The sequence below is a fragment of the Rissa tridactyla genome, chromosome 4, assembly GCF_028500815.1.
Source record: "Rissa tridactyla isolate bRisTri1 chromosome 4, bRisTri1.patW.cur.20221130, whole genome shotgun sequence".
Lineage (NCBI taxonomy): Eukaryota > Metazoa > Chordata > Aves > Charadriiformes > Laridae > Rissa > Rissa tridactyla.
In genome coordinates this window covers 78,493,793-78,517,011 of record NC_071469.1, presented here as the reverse complement: position 1 = coordinate 78,517,011, position 23,219 = coordinate 78,493,793, and the positions used below count along the sequence as shown (strand labels likewise).

Below are 23,219 nucleotides of genomic sequence, written 5' to 3'. Positions count from 1 at the left end.
ACTGTATCAAACCAGGACAGTCACTGCAAGATAAAGTCCTTTATTTCAGGCTAAGGGACTCCGTATGTACTCTGTAAGACTGGATTATGTTTTTCTATCAGTGTTTCTTGAGAGGAAACTTCATGTTTGGCAAAATGAATCTGTCTTTTCTTAAAGTTTCTGTTCTCCTTGCAATGGAACAAACAAACGTACGCACTCTGACACACGTTCACAAACATACAATTAGAAAACCAAACATTGTCCCTGAAATGGTGAAAACCAGCCATAAAAACCCTTCCAGGGTCTTTGGATGTCTCTGGGTATCATTCTGCCCAGTTCAGGAGACAAAACCATGCCAGTGGCCCAATGTTCAGAGTTTTGCATGTCCAGAATGTCGTAGTTGTGTCAAAATGAGGATCTGCTCCATCGTGGCAGACTGAAGTTGTTGGGTTTTTTTCTCCTGTGTGTAGCACAGTTCCTGTGTGTATGGGTGTAAGTCCTGTTTGAGAAAGATATGCACGTCTGAAAGATTTCTGTCTAGACCTTTAGTGTTCAGGGGGACACAGCTGAAAATACGTTAATGCTAACTTTGACAGTTAAAAAAAAAAGTTTGGGAAAAACTTAAAGAATTTTAATTGCTTTTAATTTGTCTGCGTGAGAGTGGAAAGGAATTATGAGTTTCCGAGAGCAATCAATACTGCTGGGCCCCTACTGCTGAGGCCATTTGAAGGAGATACACTTGAAAGGTTTTGTGTTCTGGCTTGTCTATAGCTTGGGTTTTTTCTTTGACAAATTCCAGCAGAAGTAACTTAGTCTATTGAACGTAATTTTCAATGTATAGAAACAGCTGAGAGAGTCCAACAAGTTTACTAAAAAGCTGGATGTATCAGCTCCTTTGTAGTTAATGTTTGAGTATAGAAAGCAGAAACGTGGTATAAAGTTAAGAGTATTGATGTAGGTGCAGATTTCTAAGTCTTTATTCAGGCAAAGCATCACCAGCTTTAGAAGGAACCTTAGGTTGTGGTCCTGTTGGTTTTTAACGTAAAGCCTCCGTGGTGGTGCTGCTGCTGTTGTGCTTCCTCTTATGCTGGGGAGACTTCAATTCTTGCTGCTGATAGCCACTGTCAGTAATGCTTATAAAGTTGGGTGGGTTTTTTTTCTCTTTTATATCTTCTAATTATCATTTGCTGGTTTTTCATCCTAAAAGACAAATTATTTTGCTGTCACAAAATAGTCACAATAGGGCTCAGCTGAAACTAAAACCAGGCCATCCCCTTTGTTTTATATCATGTGTTTCAGGATTCTTTTGTTTTTTCCCCTCTGTTCTGGTATATGTGAGACAGAGGGGCATGTAATTAGCCTGTACTGGAATATGCTGTTTGACAGTTGTGAAAATCACGGGCAAAACAAAGGTGGCTGCTGGCCCAAGTGCTGCATCCCAGCAGCTCAGAACCTGCCGTTTGATGGAGTCTGGAGTTGCCGTAGAGCAGCCACCACAGGCGCTGGTGCAAAGGCTTCACTGCCTGTCCGCACACTGAATAGTACTCTTAGTCTGGATGCCGTGGGGTGTTTTGAGGAAACTTAGGACTCAGATCTTACAGGTGCACTATTTGGAGAGTTTAGTAGGCTTTTGAATTTATATAATAGAATGTTAAATCTTCTGATTCCATGCACTTAGCCCCAAGAGCTCAGTAATGTCCACGGACTAGATCTGAGTTACCTGAGCCGCCCTGCTTTCTGTTCTCGTGCTGGATCCCCTGCCACCCTGCAATGTGGTGGATGACCTCAGCAATACGGGATTTTGCTCACAAAGCCACAAGGCTTGTGGACGCCTTCCTTGTTATTCCCTAGAGGAAATGATCCATCCCCAAACAGTGGGGCTGGAGAGATAATAAGGAGTCATTTTATGAGGAACCACATTTTATTCTGAACAAATCTGATAGAAGATTTTAGTTCTGGTTTGCCTAAGCTGTTTACCAGTGTGTTTGGGGGATAAATATTCTGGAAAGATGGTATGCATGGGAGTAGCAGCAGCTGAAGCAGGGAGATTATTGAGCAGCTACAAGGAAAATTTTTATGCAGGTGAAAGTGGATGCAAAGTGTGGTGCTTGGGAATGAGCAGCAGTGAAAAACTAATAATTCTGCATATTGTGCTACGGTACTATGGTTTGTGTTTGAAGTGTTCTGAAAAAGAGACCATGTGTCGCTGCTGCAGAAGTAGGGCTGACTTGTTTTTTTTTCCCCCTCTTCCATCTAAACCCTTGGGGGAAAAAAAAAAAAACAAGCAGGAGAACACACCTGTTTGTCTAAAACCCTTAAAACTCTTTACGTTTTAATTATTAGATGAGAGATGGCTACAATTGTGTAGTGGGATAGATTCCCTCCCCATTTCCTTTCTCATTGTTACTTGTTTCATGTGAAATCTGCAGTTTACTAGTAGGAACTTTATACAGACTTTTATACAATAACTGCAGTGGTGGATTTTTTTGGAGTGTGTGTATGAGGGGGAGAAGGAATTTAACATTGTTGTTATATTTTTAGTTTGTTTTGATTTGATACCCTGATGGAGGGCAGAGCACCGCCGAGAGAGGTGCTGCCAGGTGTGGCTTCCTATGGCTTTCTAATTCTGTGATCACAGAACGCCCGATTCTGCAGTCCTTGCACAGACAAGTCTCCCACTGATTTCAATGGGAAATTTGCCTGCATCAGGGATAAAAGAACGGGCCCCAAGTTGTGTACAATGATGCAATCTGATCCTCCTGCTGTGGAAATTGATGTAATCACATTCTCGCCCTCCCCCCTCCCCCTTTCTCAACCCTTCTCCCTACCAGCCCCTGGTGACTCCTGGGGGGCTTCTCACCAAAAGGAAAGGAGGATGCAGCTGTGTGCGGGAGCAGCAGGGGAGGGGAGGAGACCTGCTAGAAAAATTTATGCAGGGTCATATCCTAGATGTAACCCTAGAAAAGAGCTAAGGACGTGGACCTGCCCGCCCTGAAAAATGCAATCACCTGCTTTTGCTAAATGAGCCAGTGTTTCTTCTCTGTAACTGTGACATTCGTGACATGTCCTCCTGCTTATGTTGTAAGGCTGAATTGAAGTGCTCTGTGAATTGAGCAATCTCATCGCTGCATTCACTCCGTGCAGAGGGACAGGGTTAGCTTTTTTTAGGGCTTTCTGTATTGTTATTGTTGACAGTCTCCGCTTTTCAGCAATGCTTTTGTGCCCTGGCACAGTGCAGGTTGCTTGGGAATATGGAACCTCGAGAATGCTGCGCTTTGTTGCTGGGCAAGCTGGGCGACCTCTCTGATGCTTCCCTCTGCTTTGCCGTTTATATGGGGTTTGGTTTTATTTTTTTCCTTGGGGAATTCTAGGCTCAGCTGAATTTGTTCTGTGTTTTGCGGAAGAAAGAGCTTGTTAAAGAATTCCCTGATGACTTTGAAGTGAACTATTTATTTTCTCTCAAGAGTTATTCAGTGTAGCCATTTGCCCCCTCTCCTCTGTTTTTTCACCCCAGTGTTTCCTGAGCTACAAGCATTCTTGGAATATATTAGTTGTAATGAGTTATGTGGGCATCAAAAGTTTTCTTTGAAACTATATGGCATCAACATCTGTTAGCTCTTAGAGAACAGAGACGCAGACAAAGGGGCTGATGGGGGGAGGGAGGAAAAAGATATTAAATTCTGGAGTATGAAGTCTCCGTCTCAAAGACTCAGGGGGAGGGGAAGGGGAAATCTGCTAAACTCCAGGGCTTTGATGTGGTCTTCTGGCCCTGGGATCCCTTTTATGGGAATGTGCGTGGCAGACGGTCCCGCACGGCTGCCCGCCCCAGCGCTCCCTCCTGCAGCATCCATCCCGCCACAGCCCTTGTTGCTACAGTAACATTTTCAAGGAAAATGCTTGTGTGCTCAGTTTTCAGCTATTGAGATGGGGAAGCGAAATTCCTAATAATAGAGGTAACTCTTAAGTAAATAAAATAAAGTAAAATAAATGTTCAGAAGTGAACTTTTTATTTGCTTGTAATCCTCCTGACCCTGTGGGTCAACATGCAACTGTTCATCTAAATCAGGTTTTTAAATGGTGTGTGTCTGTGGGTTTTTATTGCCTGTAATTAAAAAACATGTGTCTGTTTCTATGTACGCGGCATCAATCAGCATTCAGGCAGGATCACTGGTGCTGTACTACTTACAGGAATGTGTGGGGATGGGTTCTGCTTTTTCTTTTATCTTTTTCTGCAGATCCTTACAGTGTTTGTCCTACGTGCCAGGGAGCAGAGGAGAAGGGTAAAAGAAACCTCTGTGTCTGTGTTTTACTCCTCTTGGCTCTGGTTTTAGCTATAATGCTGGTGGCATTGTGCTTCACTGTGACTTCCTGGCCCATTAAAACCCTGACCAGTTATAAAATGATTAGTTGACATACCTGGGCTTTGGGGACAAAGAGGTGGTTTAAAAAGGAATGTGAACCATCTGTTTTGCCAGCACCTCCTGTTGACAGATTTATGGATCAACATTAGCATATGTGTCCAGGGTCACACACCTGTGCTTCCTAACAAGGTAATATTATTTAGCAGGGTATGTTTTCGTCCTGAGGATTCAGAGCTCTTTGCAAAGGTGGGCATCAAGAATTCTGTTTTACAGTTGGAAAACGAAGGCACAGAGAGATTTAAGTGACTTACCCTACACCACACAGTGAGTCTGTGGTGGAGCAGTTATTGAATCCAGGTTTCTTCCAGCTGCATAAATATACGTCATCCATTAGCAGGAAGAGACTTAGAGCTATAAACATAATAGAGGAGCATTGATTATCATTCTAGGGGAGCTTTAAGCCCTTGTGCTGTATGAAAACCTGTGCCATGCAGGAAGAAGACACAGGCTATTATCACAAGAAAGGTTCAGAATGTGGTATGTTAAATCTGTGATGATCACTGAAGTTGGTGGAAAGAGTACCCTTGGTTTTGGTGATCACATCTTAAATGAGCAAGTTATTCTGTAGTCAAGCTCTGTAGCCATTTTGTGCATGCTTGTTTCTCAGCGTATGCCTGGGTAGAATCACCTCAGTGCACTTAAGTCTGTTTGTTAAAGGGTTTCTTGGTAACCAAATCTGTCATGAAAGGAAGCTGAACAGAAAATAACATTTATTACATAGCTATGTCCATCTGTCTTCTGTGGTGAAGAAGCCTGAAATAAGCAATTTGGAGGAGTTATCGAGCTTCTCCCGGCTGTAAGTAAGATGAAGATTTGTCCTTTTTCATTCGTGTCCTTAGACTTATTCATCAGTGTAGTCTATGTTGAAGATGAGATCTCGGGGGACATGGGACAATTGATTTTGCAATCAGCAAAGAGGTTAGAGCATAGCTAGAAGAACAAAGTAAGGTAAATAGCTGAATCTGTAGAGTGAGTACATTTATCCTTCTGAAGTAGCTTCAAAGTGAATTTAAATATAGCAAACAGCAGTCATTTCTTGTTTCAGTCCTATTTAATCTCAGACGGTTGGTCTTTTTTAGTTGGAGATGGTTGGACCCTTCATTTGGAAAGTAACTGCTGAATCCATAGGTCTGTTCATACAGTTGCTTTCAATTATATCATCTCTTATCTGGCCTAAGCCCTTGAAAAACTGTGTCTCACCTTATCGCCTTAAAAAGTAGAAGCCATAATAGTTCTAGAATTCCATTAATACTGTTAATGGAAGATGTCACTTTGCAACATCTAGCAAGAGTTTCGTAAAGATCCATGAAATCCAGGATGAAAACATCATAGAAACAGTAATGTTCTGTCTTGAAATTTGAGTGATCTAAATAAACCCGCCCCCTAAATGGATCTTTTTTACTTCTATAGATTTTAATTTTTTTTTGTATACAGGATATGTATAGATATATATTTACTAGCATGCTTATCTTCCACAGCACATACGAGTCTTATGATTCAAGTTAAATGGGCACGTTGGTAGCTTTTGTTGGATGCATGTTGCAGTGACTGACCATTAAAAGGGGATGCTCATTTACCTGCTGCAGCAGAGATGAGAGTTACCTGCAAAAAGCATGTCTCAGTATTGCCACTACCTGATTTTCAGAGGCTGGAGAAAAGAAATATATCGGAAGAACAAAGAAAGGATTCGTGTTTTTCCTGTTCTAAAGCCTAGTCCAGGTGTTGGATTGGGACAAAAGAGATTCAGCTGCATTTTGCAAGCAACCTGGAGCAAAAAGTACCACGTTTCCTTTCTTACTTATCCAGACGTCCATCATGATGTCTTTTGTGTAAGTGCCCATCTGCTTTGCACTTTCACTTCCTCAACAGCCTCATGTTCCTGTTCCTATGGATGGGATATCCTTAAAAGCGTATCATACAACTGCTCCTTGTACCTGTTGCAGGGTCTGTAACAGGGATATAAAGATATTGGTGATATTTTTTCCCTCGTAAGTCTCTAATAGTCCACAATCCTTTGTGCCTGGAGATTAAAGGTTTTGTGTTTGGTTTTTTGGGGGTTTTTTGGGTGGTTTTTTTTGTTATCCTGTCTTTATCTTCACAGTATTTTACCAGCTGCTGGAATTGCTCTACAGTCACCTTCTGTGAGATGAGACTGCAGGGGCTCCAATTCTGTCAAATTGGTGGATGTAGATGCAGTGATTTCAAACGCCATTACCATGTTGTTATGGCTGGGGGTTACTGCTCCTACAGCAGGGGCAGACGAACTGAATGCATTTGTGTGTTTCACCATCATAGTTTTTGAGCTGGTATATTAGTGTGAACTTTGTGCTAAGGTACCAAAGGATGAGTTTCAGTATCTGCTGTGCTACGCCCATTGTGTTCTGCTGTCTCTGGAACTCTGGACATAGAGCCCAGCATGGCTGATAAAGGCAGTAAAATCCGAAACCACAGCAGCTAAACCCACCCAAGATCATCTGTCAGAGATCTTAGAGGAGAAACTTGTTTTCTTAACAATTCTACCTGCTGTGATTATATTATGAAGAAATTTTATCTGAGAGGAGCTTCCACGCATGGTGGAGGGAGAAAAACCCATCTGTAATGGATCATAGAGCACCAGGTTCTTATTTCAGAGAAAGAAAACATTATAGAAGTTGAGCTTGGTGCTTCTGCTTAACTAACTGCATTACTGCAGTTGCAACGTGTGTTTTAATTTTGGTCTAATAGTTAAAGTCACCTTGACTCCTTCTCCAAGTGTGAGCTGCTTTACACATTCTTTACAGAAAGTTGAATCCTGGTGTGAGTTATCTTTATTATTAAATTATCCGGAATGGCAAACTCACAAAGAAAAAGTAAAACCTCGTGGTTGCAGAACGAAAGGTAAAATATGCCATAGGAGAAACAATATGAGGCTTAAACCAAGGCATGAATGTGTATTGCTCTATAGTGTTTTTCTATATGATATATACTTTGATTCTTAATTGTATTTGCCTAGTTTCAATTTTCATTATAGGGGGGCTTGGAATATATACTTTATGAGGCCCTGGGTATATGGATTACTTATGAACAGGGAAGGAAAGGAAGCTCTTGTCCTAAATAGGACACTGTAATACAGAAGCATGTGGTTTATTTGAAGAGGCTTACGAGGGGGATCTTCAAGCATTTTTGAAAGAGAATATTAATATGAAATCTTCATTTCCAAATGTGGAGAGAGCCAAATGCATGCCCAAAATGCATTCTTACCTTTTGCCTGTACGTAGTGATCACACAAAATTGTGCGCACAAAGGTCTACTTTTATGTATATTTGACTGCACGGGTTTGTATGCATGGAAGCTGCTAACCTAGCAAAACATCATCTCCAAGTATGTCTGACTACAAGCAGTTTAAATATCTATCTATCTATCTATCTATCTATCTATCTATCTATCTATCTATCTATGTATCTATCTATCTATCTATGAGTTTTAGGCCTGGTTATAAAGCTGTGTTTGTTAAGAATGATAACCTCAGATAACCTCAGATAACTGAATATCTACTTTCACCTGCATTATCCTAAAATAAATGATACCAGGTTTTGAGGTGTGAATAGGTTTCCTAGTAGTGAAGACTAGGCTTGAGTTGATCATAGTTACACATGGCTATGTTTCTAGTCCATGGGAAATTTCAGATACCCAAAGGGGAACTAGGTTCCTCCCATCAATTGTTTGTTGAAAAAGTCTTTTACCTCTTTCTCTTCAAGTCTGGACAAGATTAAAAATAAAGTAAAACAAAAAGAATGACTGCTTTGGGGTTTGGATGGGTTTCCTGAAGCATCTTCAAGAGACTCCGTTTTCAAAATCTGCTCAGGACTTGCTATATGAAAATCAGACTTATTTTTGAAAGTTGCTTCCTGCACATGAGACCGAAGCATTCAGAATAGCCACGTAGCAGTTGACAGAGTCCTCAGTTGGTTCGGTGAAAGGCCAAAGGGCATCCTTATTCTCTTGAACATCTATTTCTGTGGACTTTTTTTTGTCTGCATCAAGAATGGTTTGTGTATAGGTGGCACAGCATTCTTGTTGGCAGCTACTTTAAAACCGTTATAAAATCTACTCCACAAGATGTTAAGAGTTACCACATATCTTATCCCTTGCAGTTCTGTTGTGAAACACGTTTCTTCAACTTTGCTCTTTCCAAAAGTACTGGAACTTTATTGCATCAATATGAGACTAAAGAGAGAAAAAAACACATGTTTCAGTCAGACAGTTAAAAATAGGGAGAAAAGATTTCTTGGTTGACAATTTGTCATTTTGCATCTGTTTTACTTGGGGAAAGTGGTGGACATGATACCTTGATGAGAACTTCGCTAAAACAGGAAATGTGTGCATATTTTCTGCCAAAAATGTGGAAAATCGAGTATCTTAAGGCTAAATCAAAGGATTTTAATGAGGTGTTTGAAGGAGAAGAGCTAAAACAACTTGTTTCTACTTGAGAAGAGCAGCACCTTTTAGAAAAATATTAATTAACACAATATTGACTGTGATGTAATACAGGGAGTAGAGGGGTCCAAATTTTAAAAAATGTGCTTGTTATCATGATAACCTACCTAAATCAAAGGTTATCCTTTGATGTATGTAATACATCTATGGATGTAGCTGTCTCTACCTACACCAAAAGCAAAACTGTATTTAACAGCACAGTAATCCAAATACGAGTCGCTAAAACAGTCTGTTTGCATTCTGTAGCTTTGGCTTTTATGTGGTGGCTGCTGGATGTCATGGAGAGCGGTATGAAAAGGCTGAGCCAGGACAGGTAGAAAAAGTCATACTGATGACCAAGATTAAAGGAATCGGTGGGCACAGGGGCCAGGAGGGAGGGCTAGGAGATGGCAATGCAAATACAACTGTGTAGAGCCTGGAAGGTGAAGACAAGGAACTCAACCTCAGTGTAGAAGCAGAAAGGGAGCCAAGCAAAGGCATTGGAGGAATAAAGCGATGAAGGCAGGAGGATGGGTGAGGATTTGGATGGCAGCATTTTCAGATAGCTGGTGAAAAAGAAGTCAGTAAGTGGAAGCCCCTGAGTGAGAGCCTGGCCTTTAGTCTCCGGAGACTTGTATCAGTAAGAAAACTGCACAGGGTGGTTAGGGCTGAGGTTGGGGTTAAAAAAATAAAATTCCCAGCGAGTTAGCATTCATCAGAGTCTGATTGCATGGCAAAGGTGGGAAGCGAGTGACGATTGCCTGACTTGTAACCAGCTGAATAGAAGCCCTGGGGTGTGGGAGCTTTTAAAGATTGTTTTTCTTCCTTGTGTATGTATATACTCAGCAGCATTTCTGAGGGAGTTGCACTAATTAACTCTTCTCTCCACCCCCACCTTCTTAAATCTCAGCTGAGTACAGCAGCACCTATCAGAAGGGACATATGGGACACAAGGTCCTTTGTACCCAGGCCGGGCAGCCAGCTGGTCAGAGTTTTGAAGCAGATGTTTGAGCCTGAATCTCAGTCATTTTGTGTGATGTGTCTTGGTGGCTAATGGTGGCCAACTTATTTTTCTGGGAAACTCCCAGTGAGGTAGAGATGCTTACTCTAGATGGGTTCCTGTTTAGCAACCTATAGAAGTGGCACGCCGGAATCCTTCTGCATTAAATGTTTCTTTTCTTTATTCTTTCAAGGGCTCGCTGACCTCATTTATGTAGTATTTCACAGGGTACATCTGGTTTTGGTTGTTTCATGACTTAGTGTTCCAGTTTGAAAATGCAGTGTTGTGATTTAAAACATCGTGTCAGGACAGTGATATACAACTACCTATGACCTAAACGGTGTTGCTTTTGCTCTCTCAGGCACCGTTCCCGCCGCGGGCCGGGCTCCTGCGCCTGCATGGGGCAGCCCACGCTGCACAGCCTGGCCAACGGCCCAGCCGCTGCTGCGTTCTCCGTCCCCTCGAACCTGTCTTACCTTTGTGCTCCAACACGCTTCTCCCCGGTGTCAAATATTCCTACCTGGCTATAGCATTTGCTTCCCACTGGAATTTCTTGAGCTGCAGGTTGTCTTACACAGTTACCTTTTTCTTTTGCTCTAGTCCACTTTCTGAATTTGGGGGAGTGGGACTAGGTGCACCCTCTTATTCACAATAAGGCAATTTGTACAGGTTATATTATCCATTATGGGATAATGGAGTGTAATACTCCATTATGGGATAATACTCCATTATGCAGTATGTATACTGCAGTATACATGTATACTGGAGGATAATACTCCATTACGCAGTATGAGCTTGCTCAGCTTTTGTACTTTTCTGTCGAGTGTAAGTTTACATATGCTGTCCAGAATCCTTTCCTCAAGCAGGTACATTTTGGTATTTATCCAGGTTGTGACATCCGTCTCAGGGATGCTAAAAATATTCAGGTAACTCTCTGCAGACAGAAGAGTTAATGATAATAAGGTGAATGATACAGTTTCTCCCCCCCCCCCTTTCATTTTTTTCCTGTAAAATCCTGAGTTGCCCACACCTTTTGCAAATACACATCTGTCGATCAAAGATAATAGATGTCATAATCTTGTGCACAGAGGAACACATTTGAATGGGAGCTGAGGAGTTCTGCTTAAATGTGTCACTAAAATGTTCAAATGATACTCCCGTCAGTTTCAAGATGGGTTGTCAATTTATGTGGCATTTAACACTAATATTATAGTTCAACATCATAAAAAACACTTTTCTAGAATTTGGTAATTTATAATAATTTGGTTTAAGGCGGAAACACTTATGGAAATTTGCTTGCATTAAGTTACTACTTTAACTTAAATAACTAGGAGCTAGAGAAGGAGTGAAACTAGACTAGAATATAAAATATATTTACTTAAGACCCATGTAATGATTAAAAGTGAGAAAATAAGGAAGCTAGCTTAATGAATATTAATGCTTTACTCTGCTGTTTTACACGTTTGTCTTCCACTCTTTTCCATGGAGTTACTTGATGGTGCATTTTACATCAGCAAATGTGTGCTCATTTTTAAGTGACACCTTCTGAAAAGTCATAAAAATTAATGACTTAAGATGACATTTTAACAGGCAACATGTGATACCCAGATGCACTGGTTGCTTTGCTAAAATCTTAAGAGATGAAGGCTACCAGCTAGATAAAGTTCTCCTCAGTGGGACATCACAAGTAAGATCATACCTACTCAGAGCATATTTGCTGATCAGGTTAACAGAATTTATTTTTTTTTTTCCAAGAGAGCAGGAGGGAGCAGGAATTCTGAGTTTAGTAAAAAAACCAAACCCACAAACGAAGCAGGTATTAAATATTTAACACTGTGGGAGAGAGCAGAGGTGCCATACATGCCTATGCAGTCACTTCTATGTATTTCATTATCTACGATAGCAGTCAGAGGTGTGCTTTCCGAGCTTCATGGAAAATGATGACATGGGGGAATTTGATCAAACAAAAGTATACTAACTTTTACAAGGCCCTAGAAAGACAGTCTTGCAGAAATATGATAAGTTATGCCAACATTTAATGGCTTTTTTTCATTCACTGTCCATTTCTGCCATAATTTTTAAGGTAATGATTGATATTATTCAGCACATGCTCAAAAAGAAGAGACCTTTTTTCTGGAACAAACCCTCAAGGAAACAAAACGGGTTTTGTGATTTGCTTGTTGGAAAGGTAAACCCAGAATGACAGCTTTTATAGCAACCTTGTGCTGTGCAGAATCCTAGCATTCCAGCCAAGTGGCCAGCATTTTTCAGAGCTATTTGGTCCATGAGTTCTAGCTTTATTTCAGGGTATCTGCTCGTGAACAGAACAGTATTTTCAGGGTCTCTGGGCTCGCTATCCAGTAAGTGTTTGTGAAATCTAATTTTTAAAATGCTGTTGCCGAAATTGATACTGAAGAATTCTCAAGATATGCTTTTGTGGTTTAGTTACTTTCTGATAACTAATCCCAAAGAATAACATTTGGGCATGTGGAAGGCAGAAAAGAACCTCTGTCAGCTTTTTCAAGAAAAAGAGATGAACTGCTTTTATCGTGATAAAATTGCTTAACAATAAAACTAATGAATACAATCAGACACTTAATTTTCACAGGTTATTCCCTTATTCTTATCTTGTGCAAAAATCTCCGTACTGTCAACTTGTAGTTCTTCAGTGGAGAATGCTGGCTCTGTGTTCCTGCTGTGTTTTTGCAGGTGAAGTTAAAATGGCCATGAGTGCAGCATGCCAGTTTTTTAGAACCATGTCCTTTATCACCGTAACTATTTATCAGTGGTAGAAAGTGTTGGAGAATCTAGGGAGCCAGACTATAATGTAAGGTCAGTGAATGGCCTTCAGGCCTTCAGAATGAACGGGAGAAGGCAAAACATGAGGATAGCTGTCGTTGCTTGTGCTTTAGCTGGGGTGGGGGGATGGAGCTGGAAGGGTCTGCTAATAAGAGAGTAAGAATGCTCTTCAGGGTCTTTGTAAGTGGGATTAGCTCCAAATCCCACTGATGCCCTTTATTACTACTTCATGACCATTAGAGAAATGGTTTTTGGGTCTGAGATAAGATCATCTGCATATCTATGGCATCTGCTTCTGTATTGCTGTAGACATACTGGGGCTGACAAAATTTCATTAATTTTGGGACTGAGGGATCAGGCAGCTCTTCAGAGTCTGGTATCTGCTTTTCTTGGGTGACCTCTGGCATATGGAAGTTTTATGTTTGTTGGTGGAACCAAGTGATAACATTCCTCTGTGGGTAGTGAAGGGCTTATTTCTTCTTTATCGCTTCCATTTGGAGGTTTTTTTATCTTGCTTGATTGACAGAACGTTGAAATGCTAAATATTAATCTACTTTGTAAAAGGATTTGAATATGAACACTTCTCTTTCTTTCCCCTGTGCAATCTATTAATCTCCATTAAATTTTTGTCCTAAAGTGTGTCCAGAGCATTGTGAAATAGCACCAAATGCACTGACTACCACTAATAAAGTGATTCACTGCTTTCCTGGAGAACAACTTCTGTGCTCTTGTTGGTGTTTTATATTAATCCTGGCGATAATAAATACGTATTCTTAACACCTCAACACTTCATATGCAGTATATTTGTAATTTTTATTTTTTTTTTTAAACAGGATTTGTCTGGGGAAGGCTACAGAGACACTATTGGTGATGAACACTTTCATCTAGAAGGTATTTAAAGAACAAAATTTCTTGGTTAATATTATGTCAGTGAACAAGTCTGTGAGAATGCATATATGAAAGTGCATTTCTTGATATACTGATGTGTCATTTGCCTGGCAAAACTGTTAAGATGGGAATATGGTATTATTTCTGTATCTTCTACCACTGTCCTCCTAGTATCAAAAAAAGTCACACAGTTGTATCATAGGGACCAAGTGTTTTAATTCAGGGTCTCACAATTTTTTTCCAGGTACTTCTCTTGGCATTGGTAGCAGTAGTGAGTGTCACTGTCCCCAGCAGAGGTGGTAAATGCAATCACTGAAAACACTAGCACTGGGCTTTGTGAAACGCTGCACATCCTTCCATGTTACACAAACTGGGCTTAGAAACTCCTGCTTTAATTTCTAATAAAGACCAGAGACTCTTACTTAATACATTTCTCTTTAATATGAATGTAATCATTAATGCCCTAGATAACTTCTTTCCCAGGCTCATTTAATCTCTTCAGCTGTGATCAGGCCTCTCATTGCAGTAGGAGATGGCATCGTTGTTCTGGTGGGAAGGGCCTTTGGGGTCCTTGAGTCTGTATCCTGCGTGCCAGAGAACACATCTGAAGTACCTTGAACTTCAGTTGGGCAAGTGGGGGTTGATGAACAGAAGAGATTAATTTGAGGGCATTGTTGCTCATTCTTTTTAAAAAACAAGGAAATGAGACTTGTGAAACTCTCTAGGAAACGCTCTAGTATAACAAGTGGTTGCATGGGCTGTGTGCTAGATTTATGTTATAGGCTAGTGGAAACAATATGCCAAACTTATTTAGAGCAATGAACCATGTCAAACTTAACTTAGAAAGTTTTGTTGTTTTGTAATCCAGTCATTTGTTTCTGGTGGTAGAGACTTCTGTCTAAACAGAACTTGAAAGATTCTCTATGTTAAGAATGTCCGTCTTACAGTTTCTTACCTGTGAAATGTGTTAATATACTGGGTTTCTTGGACCCCATGTTTCTGTCATGTCTTTAGTTTACAAAGAATATTGCCTCATATGTCCCTGTAACGTAGGAGTTCAATTTCAGCTAGCACGTGTAGGCTACTGTTAAACAAAAAAGCAAGATATACTTGCCATGATGGAGTCAGTGTTTGTTAAGAATGTTTCAATATTTAACTTCACCACCGTTTTCCTTTCTGCTTATAGTAGGATATAACTCTAATAAAGGGTGGCTTTTTCATTCTCGGAATTATAGGAGAAGCTACATAACACAGGATATTAAATGTCAGTGAGGTGAATAATTTCATTTTTCTGTGTCTCATTCTACCTTTCCTTGCCTCTAATTATTTCTTACTTTGTTGTGCAGAATTGTCTTGCATAGCAAACATAATATCTAATATATAATATTTCCAAAGTAGTCAGCAGCAGGATTGTTTTTATTAGAGTGTAAAACCTTTTAGGCTACTGTAATTTCAGTCTTTCAGCAGTTTTACATTATTACTTCTGATGTGTCTCATTTCTTACAAAGTAGCTAAGTAGCAAAGACAAGATTTAGGTACTGGCAGGTGGTCCTTTCTTTGTGTCCTGCCACTGGGGAAGAGCTGTTTTGTGGCATCTTTCCAGGTGGGAGGCAGGTAACTCTTCCCACCTGGTGCTCAGGCAAATGCGTGTGGATTGCCAAGGCTCGGTCCTCATCCCTTTGGCTCTCAGATCTCCAGGCTTTGCTCTCCATGCTGGGGGACAGTGTTAGCCGCTTCCCTCTTGAATGGGATATTTAAAATCTTATGATTAACAGACGATACTAGAAGCATTGTGGTAAAGCAGGATGCTTTCGCCCTTTTTGTATAACTTTGTGCTTTTTACTGGCATAATATTTTTGGACGATTGTGATAGTACTAGTATAAAATTGTGATATTAATATAAAGTGAAGCTGAAACATCATTTGAGACCTTTGTTAGGGCACAGCTTGAATTGTCTGGCTTAGGTACACGATGACCACTGTTGTAACTCTTTTCTGCATAGAAATGTTTTGTGTGAAAATGTAATTAATTAATATTCTAGAAAGTATATTAATCTTTCCACCTAAAATAGTTGTTCTGCTTTTATTTTACTACCTCACAATCTTTACATATGTACTGGTGTAATGCACGTTGCAAGTTTATACATTCATGTGTCATAAGATAACATCAACATCACTGATAACTAGTTTTAGAGATAGGGAGCTGTAACCCACTGAAACATGGTTGGTTGGGCAAAGCTCCCAAAGGGCATGAACAGCAAGACAAAGACTTGAGACCAGCTCTTCTAAGTACCAGGCAAGTGTCTAATCAATGAACTGTGTTCTGTCTTCATAAATGCACCATAGGGATGGAAAAAAAACTGAAAAAGAAACACTTCTCAGATTTGCAAAAAAGCACAGCAGGTGCCACAATTCTTCTGTGTTAGGGGAAAGTTACAGCCTTCGCACTCAGAGACTTTATTGGAGAATAAATCTGAGTTCTATGGAAGACTCTCACTGAAAAGACAAAGTGGCAATAAGAGAAATAATTGAATTCTTTATTTTGTTTTACATAGCCAAGTTCATTACCTTTTTTTTTCCCTCCCTCTCTTTTTTTCCCCCCTCTTAGCCATCTGAGAAGTACAGATAAAAGGAACTCTCTTTGCTGGATTTAACTTCTGTGTTGTTATGTAAAGCTTGATCAAATCCTTTCGTCTTAACAGACTTAACTGGCCAACAGCAAAAGGCTCGGGATTCTGGGATTAAGATTGTATTTGGTAAGAGGACTGGTGCATTAGTGCTTTCTTTTGAACTATAGAAAGAACAAAGTAAACATCAAAAGCATTAAGCCATGAGAGCGGATTGTTGACTCAATGTTGCTGCATGACAAGAGGTTAGAACTCAATAGTGGCGACTCTGTTTACTGAGTGCTGTGCAGAAAGAAACAGTTTGACCAGTATTGTCTATTATGTCCAGCACCTGCCTTTGATTTTGTGCTGGCAAGTAACTAAATTGAAATTTTTGGGTTTTCTCTTACATGGTCAGTGATTTCCTTAGATAAGAGATATCAATGGAAACCTCAGTCTCTTCTCTGTATTACTCTTACTCTGTTTCCTGTCTTTCTCTTTCATTAGTAACTCAGCAATTGGGCATGCTGGATATAGGTTCTGTAGTGGATTCATTTGCAACTTTAATTCCAAGTTTAGCAGTGCTTTCCCACTGCATGTCGGAGACTTCCACTTGCCAAACTTTAAGTACTTGTGCAGTCTGCTGTGGCTGTGTACAAACTTCTTGTGCTTGAACTTTCTTGTCCAACAGTTTCTGCACAAGAAGCGTGTGCTTCATTACTCTTCATCTCTAGGATAAAAGAGCTTGAAATTTCTCTTCCTTGTCCTGCTATAGAATAGTAGAACTGAATGACTGGAGGTGGTTCTGGAAGAAGTCAAAAAAACAGCACATACATTAGGAGGTATTTTTCAGTGGGGAAGCTAAAATGGCAGGCAGGAATTGAATGTAGCATCAAACAGCAAGTCACTCTTCCATCATGGAGACATGCAGGTGGTTCAGAAAGATATCTGCTATTAGAAAGATATCTCTCTCTGCTCTTCAAGGCACAAGCAAGCTTTTAAATGCATCATTCAACAGTCCTGCTCTTGTTTTCCAGAATTTTTTTACCTCCTTTCCCTGGACCTTTTGGGAAATTTTCACAGCTACAACCTGTAGACCAGGAGGGTTTTCTTGACCGCTCCACGTCTTTAGGAAGTGAACTGGGGTTCCTCTGTCTTATTACCTGACTATTTAGAAGCTTTTCAAAGCAGCCTGTTTTCTCCCTGCTTGTGATATCTGAAGCAGAAGCAGGAAAGTCTCCCTCTGACACAGACTGATTATGGCAATGAGGCAATATCCTACTTGTCTCAATACAAGCCCTTTAGAGCCCAGTGGGTTATAGCTGTCAGTCTCCTTCAGCTGCCTTTTGGAGTTCAAGGTGAAGTCCTTAAACTCAGGAGACACCTAACCTGTCACCCCAGTTAGTTATGTGATAATGTGATCTCTCATGTCACCGTTCTCATGAAAAGTATGAGTTAAGTGTTTCTACAAACCAGAAATCTTGCATCTCTGTGAGATCAATCTTACCCTGTGCCTGTCAGAGGAGCTGTCTCTTATGCTGATAGCAATCTGTTCCCTGTTTCATTTGTCAGCTGAGGGTGATGTCTTGATTATTATTCTCTCAACAGAAGACTGGAGAAGATCCAAGCCTTCCTGTTGCCTTATCTGAACATGATATCCAAAGTCCTGATGAAAGTAGTGACAGAGCTTGACCTGAATCAAGAAACCCATTTTTTTTATATGTTTCCCAAACCAGATGTATCCAAATCCCTTGACAATGTAAGATGTTCCTTCATCTGGTACTAGGTCATCTTCTTGCCCATAAGTATTAGAGACCTCTCCAGCAGAGTGCAAAGCATATGTTGTTGCTGAAAAAAAAGTCTATCATATCTGTAAAAGAGCTACCTGTAGCACTGTTCACACATTTACAAGACGTGACGGAATTTCTAAACCTTCAAGCAAGGCATGCTGTATTCATCAAAGCAGAAAAATAATTCATTCTATTTTTAATATTGCTATATGTTTTTCAAGATGTTACTAGTATGACTAGAAGAATATCTGCTGGGTTGTCAACTCAGAGGAAGGATGGCAAGGTGTGGTACTTGGGCCCAAATTGTTTATAAACTTCTCAGCAGAGGAAAACTTGAACAAGCATTTTAATTAGTTTTAACTAACCTTCTGTTTGCCTATAAGACACTTTTTACCACACTTTGATAATGTCTTAGCTGTAATAAATTCTTGTATTGTGCTAGGCTGAGCTATGAATGGGCAACAAAAGGCAGTTATTTCAAACTGCATGCTCATTTCTAGTTAATGCCTTCAGTTATGGTGGTTATTTCATTTATTTTCTAAAGCTTAAATAATATTCTATGTATTATGTACGTGAAATGCCAGTGTATTTATAGAAAATACATGGATTGCATCTTGCACGCAGGCAAAGTTGCTTTATCTCAGCACCGTTGTTATTACCTACCTAGTACTATTGATGCAGGCTTGGTGCTTTGCGGAAAATGAAGGTCCCTTCCCTGTCATGTTCTTAAACCAAATATCTGTTCATCCCTGACACTGCAAACAGAGTGCGAATAATTCTACTTTAAAAGTGCTCTTGTGGTCAGCCTTCTGGGATGTTGTGTGTTTTAATGACTTGTTGCCAGTCCTACACCCTTACCATCGATTTGCTATGGACGAGTATAGGTTATGTGATCACTGCAGACTGGTGATCGCTTGCTCATTGCCTGTATTTTTTTTCGGCTATCGAGAGGTTTCTGCTGTACCCTTTTCATGTGACATGAAACAACTGTGAAAAATATCTTCAGCTTCAGGGTGACCCACGGGCAGCAGCCGCCATTATCTGACAAACAGCTACTCCCTGCCGAGGCTGGAAGCTGATAAGCTGGTTACTGTGAATTGGAAGGAGTACCAAAGAACATGAGGGGGGAAAAAAAGGAGCAGTGGAGAGTGCCAAGAGAAAACTGCTTAGTTTGGCAGTTAGAATAAAAGTCACCAAAGAACATGAGACTGGTAGGATTAGCAGAAGTTTTCCTGTGGTCATATACAGATCCAGGAAATTATAAGAAGCAGGTAGGCTGTTTGCCATGAGCGGGAGGAAAATCTTATGGCATAAGGCACTTTAAGGCGGGGGGGCGGGGGGAAGTAAAATTGTACAAGTGTTTCTTAACATTAGCTGTTCCAGTTGAGGGGGGTTGGTATTTGGATCAGAAGCTTTTACTTCTAGAGCTGCTGTTTCAAGTGCAGCCAGGTCAGTAGTGATGAAAGAGTGTTGCCATCCAATGGTTGTCCATGGCCTGTGTGTAATGAGTTAGTGGTCTCCAGGTGTTTCCAAATGGTCCTTTGCAGTGTCTAATGGCTCCCACCCATGTTGGCAAGCAGAGCACAGAAAGGCAGTGAAAAGTGGGCTGTTATGTCACCTCAGAGGGTGAGCTTTTCCTCCTCACACTGAGCCACTGCAGTGCGGAGGGTTTGTGCTCTGCTGCCCGTGCTGAGCTTGTTCCCTGTGTGCAGGGTATCTCTCTCTTCAGCTGACAACCCACCAGCTCCTAGCGGTTTTTGATAGAGTATGTGTTTTGTCTAGGGCTTGAGAGTTTTGTTCTGGGTTATTAATCCTCTGCATTGGACTGGGAAGATCATACCTGCTTTAAGTAATAGCTTCACATTGATCTCTGTATTCAGATCATTCTATGCTGCTGGAAAGTTGTCACGCCTGAACACAAGCAAGTTGCATGTTTGGTTCAGGGACACAATAGCAAAGCTCAGAACAGAGCCTGGGATTTCCTACATCTATGTCTGTCCCTTCCAGTATGAGAGAGAGAGCGTTTCAAAGTACAATACACAAGAAAACCTTCCAAACTTACAAGTGGTCTCTATTCTTCATGATGGCTGAAGAAAGCCAAATGTTAATTTAATTGTGTGTAGTGTATAAAAAGCATTTCAGTAGAAAACTGAGGTAATGAAAAGGGAAGTGAACAAGCACCTCAAAAAAGCATGGAGTTGATCATTATGAACACCTTAAACATAGAAAGCTTTAATATTATGTGCATGCTTGGTATTTATAACAATATTGTTTTTCCATACTCTTTCCTTCTACCTAAGATGGGCAACTTTTCCTTCTTTCACAGAGAAGCTAATGCTCTTTCCAAGCGGTCATTAAAAAATAATCAATTAACAGTAGAATATTCATTTACTCTCACATCTGGAGTAGTCTTGAACTAGTCTGCTAGGAGGCAAAGATATAGCTGTTGAAAACCTATGACTACAGGTCTCTCAAGCTGCTTCTTTTGTAGCACGTAAGAGGCAGACGATCAGGGTGTGTGTGGGAAGCAGGGCAACCAAAGTGCAAAAGTGCATAACTTAGAGAGATCTCATCAGAGGGAGGAGGGCTCTTGCATTTGCTTTCCGCATCCTGAAGGCAAAGCATCACGGTGGTGCTTAGGCAGCAGACCATGGAACCTAACTGGTTGCTCACACCAGTGAGTGAAGCCCGAGGGAAGCTACTGTGTAGTGTGACTGAAATAGGGACAAGAAGTGGCTGCCAGTGACATGAGGCTGATGCTCTGTCCATGAGGTTTGAAAGAGTTTGAAAGACCAGTCAGTCTTGGTCTTTGGTGTTTCCCTTCGGCTGTCAATGTTGTGATTCAGAGGAGGAAGGAACTGAAGCGTGTGTAGGCACATCTGGGTGAGCTGTTCGTCCAGCTCAGGCCGGGTGACAGTCACACTGAGCGCACAGGAATGCAGGCTGGTGCACAGCTCTGCGCTGGCTGCCCGCCGTGTGGGTGCACCCCTCAAACCCTTGCCACCGTCCGAGATGGCTGGGTTACAGCCGGTCACATCTCTCTTCCTGCCCTGCTCTCCTACCTCTGCAGTGGTGACTAATCTAGGAGGCAGCGTCGACCATCAGATACACCTTGGCAAGCTGATGGACTCAGGCATGTCTCTGGGAGAGAGCTGGTCTAGTGGACGGTACAGAGATAAAGCTGCATTACTGTACGTGTGCTGCAGGATAAAAATGCACTTGAACTTTGCCCCAGGACATCCACCACCAAGAACAAAGAATGAAATATGGGAACAAGTCAGGAGTTTGAAAACAATCTCTCTGGAAACATGATGAATACCCGTGGTTTCATTTATTCTACTTCAAGAACAAAGGTCCTTTTCTACTTTTAATTTCCCAGCAACGATTATTACCAGTTATTTTTCTTGTAGCTTTGACCACAGTTCGTGGAGGTTTTATTAAACATGTTTTTGAAAAGTGAGTCAAAATGCCATTCTTCTCTGACTCTCTTGTGACTCTCTCTCTTTTTCTTTTTTTTTCTTTTTTTCTTTTTTTTTTAATCCATGTGAAACTAGAGCATATTTCCAGGCAAAGATTTGGGGCCAGATAATACTCTCATGCTGGTGTTCATGGAATTATTCCAGTTTTGTACTCTTGTAATTGAAAGAAGTTTTGGCCTACGCTATTTCAGAAGACAATATATTTGTTTCAAATCCCTTGCCTTTACATGAAACTTTACATTCATTTGTAGAACCCTTGAATGCTGCATTTGACAGGCAATATGTCCTGCTGCAACTCCCGAATATTCCTCAAGTTGCCGGTTCTCTTGTGTTTGACTTGACCTTGACACAGCCAGGCAACCGAGTTTGAGTGCTCCCTTTGCTGGGTCTTTGGTAGCCTTCTGCAGTCGGCTTTTGTTTAGATCCCATGTGCGTGCTCCTGTAAGGCCCTGCTCTCCTACCCGTAGGGATTTCATATCCCAGAGTGTCTTATGTGAGGATACAGTTTATGACAGGATTGAATAGTTCTTGCATTTCTGGGATTGAATTTAGGAGCCATTGTTTTATATCGGCGGCTAGATGGGTGTAAAACGAGATAGATGCGTGAACCTTCAGGCTGGATAGTTTAGGCACAACAACCTGTTATCCTGCCGAACCTTACAAATACACAAGCGTGTACATGCAGACTGAGGGAGGCAATTTCAGTGAAAAGCATATTGCTTTTGCCAGTTGCTATTCCAAATTCAAAGTGTGTATCAGTCAGGGTGCTTTTGTGTGCTTCAACTCCACTTCTGCTGCAGTAGCTACAGAAACCCAAAGTTTTACCTCACCAGGCAGAACAAGTGCCCTTTGTTACCTAGACAGATTACAGCTTTTTCTAAAGTCTGCTCTTCATAAAAGCCCAGCTTGAACAGTGGAAATTCTGACTTGCCTCAGATACTGAGGAGACTTTTATAGTTTCAAGTAGCTCCAGGGTTATATTTTAAAAGTTGAATTTCATCACATGTTTCAAGTTTGGTGGAAAAAAAAAAAGGCATGATATTTTTAGCAGAAAAAAGTCCCCCCCACACCTTTTTTCTTAACAGATGTTTCATCTCAATCATATCCAAACCTCAAAGCACAAGTAGCAGTCAACCTTATTCTCCTGTGGAGAAAAAGATAAAATGTCATTTGTTTGGAAGAGTGGTTTTTTTTTGGTAACCGCAACTAGTTTGTGAGTAAAAGCAAATAATAAATGCAGCACTATGGGGTTGTGGAAATGAACCTGAAGCAACATTTGTGCTCTTGAAAGAGCTCGAGGTCCAGCTGCTCTTGTTAGATGGAAAGTCCCAACCCCCAACCTACCAAAAAAATAAAAATACCAGTAATCAGTTTTTTCTTGCTTTAGAAATCTGATCCAGAAATCCAGGTCTTTTCACCAGTAAAATATGTCATACAAAGTGCCCAACTTTGTACCGAAAAGGATTTAAAACTATAAAGGTAACAAAAAGAGAGGAAAGGAATAGTTGTAAAACAAAATATCCAGAAGTAAAAGAGCTGCTACCCGAGGAATTTTCACAGGGCTCCGGAGGAGCGGAGGGTTTTTACTGTGCCCTGCAGCCGGCGCAGCGCGCTGGGCTCAGCACCAGCCAGCAGTGGCCAAGGGGAGCCAAGGCAGCCCTGAGCTCCATCCACAAGAGATTTATTTAGGAGGGAGTTGGAGTCCCTCTTAAGGATTTGGCAGCATGAAGTTGCAGTGTGGTGCTGCAGACCCTTGGTTTGTTACTTTAATGAGCCTCTACAGAGAGTGGAGCCATCCAGGTG

The 23,219-nt window shown here is 40.9% G+C and overlaps 1 protein-coding gene across 2 annotated transcripts in view; it reads left to right on the top strand.

Moving 5' to 3' along the window:
• Positions 1-23,219, top strand: part of NKD1 (NKD inhibitor of WNT signaling pathway 1) — a 106,968-nt gene that overhangs the window by 56,233 nt on the left and 27,516 nt on the right. For both annotated transcript variants that reach the window (XM_054200249.1, XM_054200247.1), the window contains exon 4: positions 13,488-13,545. In XM_054200249.1, the coding sequence (XP_054056224.1) occupies positions 13,488-13,545 (58 nt within the window). The remainder of the gene's footprint in view (positions 1-13,487; positions 13,546-23,219) is intronic.